This window comes from Nematolebias whitei, chromosome 17, assembly GCF_014905685.2.
Source record: "Nematolebias whitei isolate Nwh7 chromosome 17, NemWhi1, whole genome shotgun sequence".
Classification (NCBI taxonomy): Eukaryota; Metazoa; Chordata; class Actinopteri; order Cyprinodontiformes; family Rivulidae; genus Nematolebias; species Nematolebias whitei.
In genome coordinates this window covers 37,853,468-37,864,781 of record NC_056514.1, presented here as the reverse complement: position 1 = coordinate 37,864,781, position 11,314 = coordinate 37,853,468, and the positions used below count along the sequence as shown (strand labels likewise).

The window sequence follows — 11,314 nt, the reverse complement described above, 5'->3', positions numbered from 1 at the left end:
AGACATGGTATTGTATCATATTGTAACACATTGTATTGTATCTTACTTTCTCAATACTTTATTGTATTGCATCATACAGTGACATAAAAAGAGAAAAAGTGAATTTCCTCATTTTGTTGATTAGAACTGAAGTCAGCAGGAACCGATTGACGGGCACTGCCATGTTGGTTTTTCTTAGGGATACACGATCCACTTTTTCCACTTCCGATACCGATATCTGTTTTAGTGTCGAGCGATACCGATCCAATACAGAAAAAAATCTGTTCAACAAACTCAGCGTGCTCTTTAGGGTGAAATCTTTAGGGAGATGCTTAATTAAGTTGGTAGTGTTATAACTGGAAGTTTTAGTGACACCTCCTGGAACCGTCGCTGTGCACGTATTGCACGTAGCTGTCGAATGCGTTGGCTGAGGTCGTGTGAAATAGTTCCACATGGCTGATCCTTTCGCTCGCTCCATTTTGAAAACAATCTGTGCGGTGAGTTCGCTAGCGCATGACGTCACTCAGAGCCAACTTCAACTTCGACGTTACGTTCCAGTTTCTAGGTTTTTGTTCATGGCATTGCATCATATCGTTTTATATTCTTCTTCTGCCACCTTGATCCACAGAAGATCGTTGCACAAATTTTTAAAACCGTTTATTTAATGCAAAAATACCAAAGGTATCCAGAATCAGGCTTTATCTGTGAAATCATTTGCAGCCTTTCATTTATTTTTGTTAAATTAATTTAAGACGCAATGAAAGAAAAGCTACTAACGCCATCTGGAAACTTTCGAACTTTACTCAAACTAAAACTGCGTGGAAGCATTTTTAGATCCCAGCATGAATTTGCTTGGTTTGGATGAGACGAGCTTATTAAAAACTCAAAAGACACTTTTTTTTAAAACTCTTATTAAAAGGTGGAGAAATAGGGGCAAATATAACGCGTTGGACAAAACGAGGCATTTTACTTGTAAAGCGTTTAAAAGAAAAACTGCATATCAAGAAGAAAGATAAATCTGCGTGCATCTGGAACGTAACGGTGCAAAGAAGATGCAGTTTAAACCAGACTGATTAGATACGTTTTGAGAGTTCGGTTTCACTTCCTCTCCTCTCACAGGATCTCTCCGTTTTTTTTTCCTCTTGCTTTCTCTCCGAGCTCAAACGCTGCAACGGCATTCTGCAGCCACAACTTCCTATATAATTACTGCAAGGCCCAAAACTAAACAATTGTCCTACACAACTCTGAAATCGCTGGATTAGTTCACATCTTGGAACGGAGTGTGCGAGCGCCTGAAGAGGTAGAAGGAAAAGAGAAAGAGGCGGGGGGGGGGGGGGGGGGGAGAGGGGGGGGGGCGCGGTGGTTGGGGGGGGGGGGGGTGTTGAGATGGAGGGGGGCTCAGATTTTTAAATTTGACTTCGTTTGTACAGACACAGGAAGGGAGGGAGGGGTTTGGAGTATCCACTTGGAGAGCAGGAGCACTGTAGGCTTTTTTATGAATGAAGCCTGAAGGAGAGCACTGCACAAGACCAGGGAGAAAGCACCAGAGGAGGAGGAGGGGGGAGGAGGAGGGGGATGGGGGAGGCACACTTCCTTTTACGCATGCAGGGAAGAAAACTTATGAATGGGTCACATCTCTTGAGTTGCTCCAAGTGTAAACAACATACTTTAACAAAGAAGAATGAGCTCCGGACTGCAGGGGAAGCCTCCTGCACCGGCTTTTTTGGAGCCCCCCCCCCCCCCCAAAAAAAAAAAATCAAAATCTAATTAGTGTCATCAACAGATCAATTGCTAAGTTTGTGCATTATCAATCCAACAGACACCTTCGTGTCTCTTTCCCCGCAGGCAGCGAACACACAAAGGAATGTTGGCGTCAGGCGAGCAGAACCCCTGAAGGCGCCGTCAGCGCCCCAAAAACAAACGGCCTCCTCTGCTCGACGAGCGCGAGATTAAAATTAAATCCCTCTTTTAGGGCTTTCAAGTCAATCGCATTATGTCAGTGGGGGGGGGGGGGGGGGGGGGAATGGCTCAATTACTTTCAAACACGCAGCAAATGCATGAATGTGTGCGTGTTTGCGTAACCTTCCCTCGGTGGCAGCCTGCAGACAGAGCGCGCTTGTTAGCCACGAATTAAAGGACCAGATGAGATAGATTTACCAGATGTGCAGGTATTGCTCAATCCCCGCTTCACCCCCCTCCTCTTCTCTAATCTAACATTCCGGCATGTGTTTTTGCCTCTTTCGTCCCTCCGTTAAAACGGCACCACACCCATACAGGTAACAACTTGACTCATTAAACAACAATGTTTAAATTTACCAGGGCAGAGCTTTTCAATGCAAGCTTCAATTACACGTGCGCCCCAGTCGCCTGGGATTAAGGCTTTGCTCGCTGCTTTTGTGTGCGTGTCTTTAATACTTTCCAAAACAGGTGAGTCACCTGTTATTATACGTTTACCAGACAGTGAGAATGCCTTTCACTGAAGTATGGGAAAGAATCAGCTCAACAGACAAAACAAGAATGCTCCGGGACAAACGCTGAGCCGTCAGTCAAATTCTCCACATTCAGCTGCTGCTGACGGCGATCCGCAGGGAAACTTTCAACTGCCGTGTCTGCATGAGCTGCCCGTCAAGCTGAAGCCTCTGTGACCCTGCAAATCACACCCAGGTCAGCCGTTAGCGCAGGCCTGACAGCTGATTGGGCGTCGAGGCCGGCGGGTTAAGTCGACATGACCCCTGCATGTCCCGAGGTTCGGCCTCACTTCCTCCTCCACATTGTTGGCCAACAATCGGCCACAATGTTGCCCGGGACACGTGACACCGAGGGGCTGAGCAGTTGCGACCTGGGGTTTGTTCAGTCGCACGATGTTTGGACACAAAAGACGCGCAGCCTCGTTTGGAGGAAGTGGCTTTGAGTGGCACCCAGGGCTGCCCGTTTTCACTTTGGAGGAGGGATTAATCGTCAAGTTCCCTTTGCTAGCCATGCTAGGGACGGGGAGGCCTGCAAAGTGTTGAATGGAAGCAAGGGAGGAGGAAAAAAAACCTGTTTGCAGAGCGACTCGTCCTCCCACCCAGATCCTGAATCACCATTGTTAAGACACACAAGAAGAAAGGGAAACCCATTCAAATCACAGCTCAGTTGTGCGGCCCAGGAATTTGCTTTTCTATTTTACACCTTCCGATGTGCACAAAGGGCCATCTTTGTACCTGGGCCCTGAATAATTTTGTACTGGTTTCCTGGGCTGTACCTATTCAGCTTTTCAAACGCATGCAAATGAATGACGGCAGCACATTTCGCTGGGATCCAGATCCACTCGGTGACCGGGACCTTCGGTCTTCTGTTTCTGCCCAAGAGGCTACAGTCGCCTCGGCAGCTCGCTGCATCTCCTCCCAGACCTCTGCGGACTTCACAGCCTGAAACTGACCACAGCTTTTATCTTATGGGCATATTTTAGCTGGAAGTGCACGGACAGAGCCAACCAGCTTTGCTTGAACTGGAACCAGAAGAAACCGAATTTCAAAGATGAAGAATCGAAGAAGGTTCTGCAACAGAGCGAAGCTGCCAAGAGCAACGAAACGAGAGAACGTCCCACGCCTCAGGTTGTTCCACAGATTCCTGAGGAGATACCCCCCCACCCCAAACTGCAGCAACATGCTACCAAAAGCAACTCTAGATGGACACATTGTGCCAACATGTACCAATAAGATGACAGACTTTTTTCTAGGGATGCACAATACTGGATTTTTGGCCGATATCCGATACTAATACCGATATTTTTTCCCCTAGACCTACTTACAGAGACCACATAGCTTTCTCTGTGGTAGCACAATGGATCAGTGGTTAGCACTGTCGCCTCACAGCAAGAAGGTCCTGGGTTCAATCCCCGGTTGGACCTGGGGTCTTTCTGTGTGGAGTTTGCATGTTCTTGTCGTGCTTGCGTGGGTTTTCTCCGGGTACTCCGGTTTCCTCCCACAGACCAAAAACATGCATGTTAGGCTGCCTTCAGGCCCAGGTCTCCCTTGCAAAAGAGATCTGTGATCTCAATGGGATTTGGCCGTTTAAATAAAGGTTATTAAATAAATAAATTAGAATACATTATTCCATATTATGGTCTTCGTCCATTTGGCCTGCTACCAAATGTAGATGACAAAAAGAAGACTGAAAATGAAGCTTGGATTATGTTCAATGTCAAATTTATTCATGAAATTTACTCTAACACAATGACAACACTCGAACAGTGCAGGTTTGTAATTTTTCACAAGTCTAAACTCAACGGTGAGCATGATGTCATAACGTGCTGGTGCTGCAGGGTTTTTTTTTTTTTCATTTACCCTTAATTTATCCAGGTAGTCTCATTGAGCCACGAGAACTCATTTTCAAGAGAGACCCGTTTAGGGAGCAGATGGTGGGGGTTAAGGGTCTTGCTCAGGGGCCCAGAGTGGGGCGACAGGTGTGGGTGTTTCACCTTTTCCACCCACATTTTTGATGTTGACGGTACCGGGAGTTGAACCTGCGACTTTCCGATCACAAGCCCATCTTCTAACCTCTGCGCCACCACTCCCCCATCCGTGTCACTGGGTTGTTATACAAAAACGGCGCTGAATATTATATATTTTTATATATAAATAAACAGCTCCTTTTCTATCGCAGAGTTATTTTTGGTGGAATGGCCGATGTCCGATATTTAATTTTATCGCTAATATCGGCCGATACCGATACCATGCCGATAATATCGTGCATCCCTACTTTTTTTTTTTGCCAGTTTCCCATTCGGAAATCCATAGAAACTAAAAATAAATCAACGCACACAGAATCATCAGTTTACATAAAAAAAGTGACATACCATTTTAAAGTATTTATAAAAGGTTTTAAGTAGAAATATCCTCAACCTAACCTAAATTACCATGTTTTTAGGATTTCATTCCACGAACAGAAACATTTTGTGGTTTTTTTGTTGTTGTAGTTGTTGTTGTTTTGCACCTGAAGCTCACTGCGCACTTGCAACACACGTGACGTGCACGCTCGTACAGAAAATGAAAGTACTCACAGTTTTCTGAATGGAAATCAGGAACAAACTGCTCGTCGCTGTCAGGAACCTGAGCTGAAACGACAGAAGCAAAGAAACGAAACGGTTTCACTTTATTATATTTTACATCAAATCTGACCTTCTTCCTCCTTCATCCTGCCTTACTTCCTGTCAGCTGTGAAACCTGAGTCAGAGTTATGCAGAGCTCCGTCGCTGACCTTCAGTTCATGGTTTTCACAGCCTACAAGGACCTCTTTCATCGACAGATCAATTCATAAGAACACAGAGCGCCCGAGCTGGATATCAGATATTAACCCGCCTCGGCTGCTTCAACCTTGGACCAAAAACGTTCGTGACTCAGATATCTTGTGCCCTTTTTCTGTTCTTATCGTCTTAATTCCCGACATTTTAAACGTGACATGCGTTTGTTTTCATTTCGCAGTCGTTTGTCACCAAACAAGAAAAGAGGCGCCTCGAAGCACCACCACCCCCTGCCTGTTTTGATCAGCAGCTTGGGTTCAACAAAATAAAATCAAATCACAACTGCCGTCTCGTTTAGAGACGAGCCACGCAATCAGCACAAACGATCCTGTTTGACACGGGGACGTTCTACCTGCATTCTCCCACGAAAGAAACTCCGACAAACGAAAACAGGCAGGTCAGGCTGAACCTGCGAGGACATTTTTTAACTCGTGTGACTAAGCAGCCATTTAGATTTGACCTTTGGTTGCCCTCAACCTGATGGGAAACGACTCTGGATTTCGTCTTTTGCACAGATAAGGAACAGAACGAACGGACTGAAATCGATCAGATGAAACAGGAGCAGGTTAAAGGAGCAGTTCGGCTCTAATAACGTGGGGTTTTGTCGAACCCTGAAGAAGAAAAAACGGAGGATCGACGAGCGAATGGCTAGTCAGCGTGGAGTTGGAGTGAAACTGTGAAAAACATTTAAATTCTAGTGGATCACGGAAAAGTTGTTTTGCATCATCGTATTTTTTTATTTAAAATCCTTTAATTTTCTTATAATCAGGTGCACCTCATGCATTAATTCTGGTTGTGTTTACCGACCTCAAGCCAATTTTATGTGGTTATTGTGAATGAGTCGACTTATCCGTTTTGTTTCGCTTAATGCGCCTTATGGCCCGAAAAATACGGTACGTTAATATTTAGGCAAATTATGATACTGCTGCTTGAAATGCTACAGCTAGCTGCTGCTGCATGCACTTGCAAATAATGTGAGCCGTTGTATTTTAAGGTGGTGCATGCAGTTCTGGCTTTGACTGGGCACTCGCGAGGGAGTTTCCAGGATTTCTTGCGATGTTTGTGGTGGTTCTCAGTTTTCTCACGAGTCTCGGAGGCTTGCAAACTTTTCACCTACATGTTTAACATGTTCAACATTTTTGAGCAATATAAACATGATTTGTTGCGAATGTTTCAAACCTATGTTGCAGCGTCCTCGATTTGCCCTGGGCATCTCCAGCCCACCTCAAGAGCACTCGAGCTGTACTTTATCAGCTGCTGAGTTCACTGATATTTAAAACCGGGTCAAAAATCTGCCAAGAAAATTCTCCTCCAGTAGATTAACTCATAAATGTAAAGATGGCTGCCAAGGTGGGTACAAAGAGAGCTGAGGTGGGCAACAAAATGACGTGCAGGGTCTAAAATACAATTTTGGCTGCTCAAACCGTGGCCGCGCAGCTCGCTGGTCTCAAACACCCGAGTGCAATTATAACTGCAAGTTTGTGTTTCCTTGCAACTTCGAGTTGGTAGCAAACGGTCCAACATCCAGCAAAGTTAAGTCCGGTCCTCTGGACGGATTCTTCTTGTTGAAACGTATTTTATCCAAGACTTCGAAGTCTTTTGGATAAAAGATGAAACGTTCAACAAGAAGAATCCGTCCAGAGGACCGGACTTAACTTTGTTGGATTTTTCTACCTGGATTATTGAGCATGCATCAAGATAATGGTCCAAGAGTTGCAGCCCAGTAAGCCACTACCTTAAACAACAGTGTAATGTAGAACTGGCCAAAATGTACAGATTTATCATTTTATTTCCATTACCCACAATAAAACTTTTGAAATACAATTAGCTCAAACAGATTGAATATCTGGTCTCAATTAAAAGCAATTTTTCCATATTGAGGTTGTACAAGGAGATATTTAAAACAGGTATAACATTATCCCTTCATAACATTTCTACTGAACCACATTCATATGTGCAACTTTGTTTTCCAGAGGACCTAATAAAGATATTTAAATTCAGTTCAATTCAAAAATACTTTATTAATCCCAAAGAGAAATTAAATGTTGTTGTAACTTGTTATCCTCGTTTCATTGAGATGTTAGATACTGATGGCTGTAGGCAGGAAGGAGCTCTTGTAAAGGTCTGACCCACAGCGGATCTGAATAAACTGGCTGCAGATACCCTCTGATCTGTGCACCTAGACTCGACTGGCCTCTCGGTTCCCCCGGGCTGAACTCCTCCCAGAGCGATGGCCACTCCCTTCCAGCAGACTGCCGAGCTCCTCGTCACTGCGGACAGCCGGCCAGGCGACGATCCCGGTCCTTATGCTGTCACGAGCCGCGTTTCCTGCCAGTTCCAGGATCTCAGGTCAGGCACTCGAGCACAGCCGAAAGGGAGATGGGAATGCATCCATGGCGCCTCCTTTTCAACTCATTTGAAGTTTGGGGCTGTAGTTGCGAAATTGTTTGAGCTTTTGAGATGTTAATCAGCTGCTCCTGGTTGTAGAAAAACCCCTTTGTCATGGTTACGCATCATAACAAATGTCCACAACAAAAAACATTTAGTAAAAATCCTTCGCGCTGCACAGCATCCAACACCAGAGGAAACAACCATCCAAAAAAAGTGACCCACATCCTGAAAAAGAGGAACCAAAGTTTCCAAAAGTCTCAGAATGAAACGGAGCCACTCCAACATGCAGCCACCCCGAGCGGCGCAACTCCAGAATGCCATCGAAAGGGCCCACAAAGAATTGGAAAATTTAGATTATTGAAGACAGATAATCTGGAAGACTAAGTTTTATTACTTCGCATGCTTGATACAAAATGTGTCTCCTGAATAAACTTTAGAAATACGAGACATATTTTAAAAACTGGCACTTGTGAGAATATATTTGGTAGCTAAAATACAAAAATAAAAATGGTCCAAAAAGGTAAACGTTAGCTTTTATCAAGTTCCAGTCCAGTTCTGGAAAAGTTTCACCCCAACCTAATCCAAAAAGTTTTTTTGTATTTGAATGCAGGTTTTCATCAACTTATTTAAAAGTTGTTTTCTTTCAATTGAGGATTTTGGGGCCAGATTGTGATTGTCCAAGGGCCACTTTTGGCCCTCAGGCCATATATTGCTTACATCTGATCTAAATAAATAGACTTTTCTATTAATTTGCATCAGTTTTAATTTGATTTCCATGACAAGTATATGCCAAGAAGTAACAGACAGACACCAAACACCAATGTGATGGATCAGAGCAGTGTTACATGCAGTGCTATACAGTTTCAGAAGCCCTGATTCGGCACTCTTCCACAATAAACTCAACTGACCGAAAGAGCCGAGCCCAGGTGCTGCAGAGCTGCACACAAACTATTGTACAAATCCAAACCCATTCAGGGTTATCCTTTTGGAGCGTTAGAGCCCCACAAACATGCTGGGAAAAGCCCAAATCATGTGACTGCCAACATCCCTGAAAGGGCGAGGAGGTCAGATTCACCTCGTCAGGAGTGGAGCGGGATACAAAAACTTTACGGATTACAGGGATACACGTTCCGCTGCCTTTCATGCCCAAACCTTAAACATCATTTTCTGATGAGAAAGGACAGAGTTACAGACATTTCAGTCAAACTTTAAAAATACTGATGTACAGATGATGACAGATTATGTGTTGGGAATGACTCTCAGCTACTACCACACCAGAATGTAGCTCCATGGCTGTAAAATTCACCGATCTTTAAGCATTTTTGTGTTAGCCAAGACTTTTTCCCAAGGCAGCCATCTTGCATGGATTGATTCCAACAGATACCGTATTTTCCAGCGTATAAGTCGCATTTATTATTTGTTTTTTTTAACGGTCAAAACCGTTTCATTAAGCCTGGGCGACGCGGCGCCATCCATCCATCCATCCATCCATCGTGGCCGGAGCTGCTAGCTCTCCAGCGTTACTCCGCCTGCACCAGCTGAGTGAAGCGAGCGTGCACGAGAGGACTCGCTGTTGCAGTTCTTCGAAATTTAAAGCATCGGTCAAAAATTGCGTTACGAATAAGAAAAACGTATATAAGTCGCTTCGGCGTATAAGTTGCAGGACTGACAAATCTATGCAGAAAAAAACTGCGACTTATACGCCGGAAAGTACGGTAAACCGATGTCAACCCTAAAACTATTTAAAAACTTACATCAAAACATGTTAAATATTTTGCTAACAGTACAGACAAATGAACTCGCACACCCACAAACGCATCGCTCTGCCTTTTCCTTCGATGGCAGGCACCAATACGCCTCAGCACTCCTGCTTTAAAAGTAAAACCTCTTTGCACGGCGCAGTATGACTTTGCAACAATACTCCTAATTATATCCTCACCCTGCAGCTAAATATGTGACCCAGCATTCAACCTGCACAAATCTCACTCCTCTTCCAGTATTTCTGCTCCCAGACTGCGATACACAACGCCGAAACCAAAACGCAGACAGAGAGGGCGAAAAAAGAGGAAATAAGAAATTCAAATCCATTTTCTTGTCGTCACACTCCTTCCTGGGCTGTGGAAACCGGATGACTGCGTTCTGATAAATCACATTGATTTCTTATATAACGCTGCATCCTGTGACTGACTGCATTAAATTAATTTTAACCCTCGGGGTGGGGAAAAGTGGGGCTTGTACAGACGTGAATAAATTTGTTGGTATCCTTCCACGATAATCAAAAAAAACCACGACTGATGTGTTCAGCTCCAGTTTGGGCTCATCGGTCCCAGACACTTGGGGCCTTGTTAACGTGCACTCTGACGTTTCTGTGCTTTCCTGTCCAGTCCTCAATTATGGTTCAGAACATGACAATTTCACCTGCGAGTTCCGCTTGAACAGTTTTCTTGGCTCTTTTTCTACCATGACCACTGCATGGGGTTGCATTTCCTCTTGCGTCCACACACTGAGAGGGTAGCTACAGTCCCATGAGTCTCATACTTTATTAATCTTGTCAGCTGTGGTCAGAGAAACTTGAAGCTAATTGGAGATGCTCTTGAAGCGTTTACCTGTAACATGGATGTCTAGAATTCTTTCCCTGAGCTCTGCTCACAGCTCTCACCTTTGTCGTCTCTGCTCCATGCTCAGAGGTGCACACAATGATATTAAACAACTCATGGGCTCTTTGTTCTATTTAAATAGGCTGTGACACTGAGAAGGATCTAAAACTTCATTTGGAACATGACATGACAATAATGCAAAGGTACAACCGTTAGATCAAGGCTATCCAGATGTTTTCATCATGGAGCTCCTTTTAAAATGCCCAAGTCAAAGTGATCTACCTGCTGTAAGGCCCCGTTTTCACAAGAACAACTTCTGGAAACGTTGGTGTTTTTTTCAAAGTTTATTGTAATAAACAAAAGTGAGCAGGTTTACACAAAAACGCTGTAGTTTCTATGTCAGTTGGGTTGCCAGATAAGAAATTATGAACTATATAGTACTGTGGCTTTAAAATGATAATATGTTGACCTAAACTGTCACAAGATATTCTAAGATGAGGTGTGTGTTTGTTGAACATGTGCACAGAAAAGGAGGGGGTAAATAAGACATTTTAAATTTATCTGGCAACCCTGATGCAGAGCTCAGCTGCATTCGTTGTACATGCAGCATCTGCATGACAGTTATGTCTCTTTGGAGCCTGGATTTTATTAGATTTGCTCCTACACGCTGAAAAAGGGTGAGCAGCACAAAAACACTCTGCTCTCTGCCGTTTATTATAACTGTTGTTATTTATCATAACTGTTGTTATATTTATGATAACTATTGTTATATTTATTATAACTGTTGTTATATTTATTATAAGTGTTATATTTATTATAAGTGTTATATTTAGTATAACGTTATAATTATTATAAATGTTATTTATTATAAGTGTTATTTATTATAATTGTTGTTATATTTATTATAAGTATTTTTATATTTATTATAACTTATTTATCATAACTTGTTATATTTAGTGTAACTGCTATATTTATTATAACTGTTGTCATTTATTATAACTGTTGTCATTTATTTTAAGTGTTGCCATTTATTAAAAGTGTTGCCATTTATTAAAAGTGTTGC

At 43.3% G+C, this 11,314-nt stretch overlaps 1 protein-coding gene across 1 annotated transcript in view; it reads right to left on the bottom strand.

The window, feature by feature from the left end:
- The window catches only part of etv4 (ETS variant transcription factor 4), a 60,545-nt gene that overhangs the window by 37,090 nt on the left and 12,141 nt on the right, over positions 1–11,314 (bottom strand). The window contains exon 5 of the mRNA XM_037690954.1: positions 5,024–5,077. Coding sequence (XP_037546882.1) covers positions 5,024–5,077 — 54 coding nt within the window. The remainder of the gene's footprint in view (positions 1–5,023; positions 5,078–11,314) is intronic.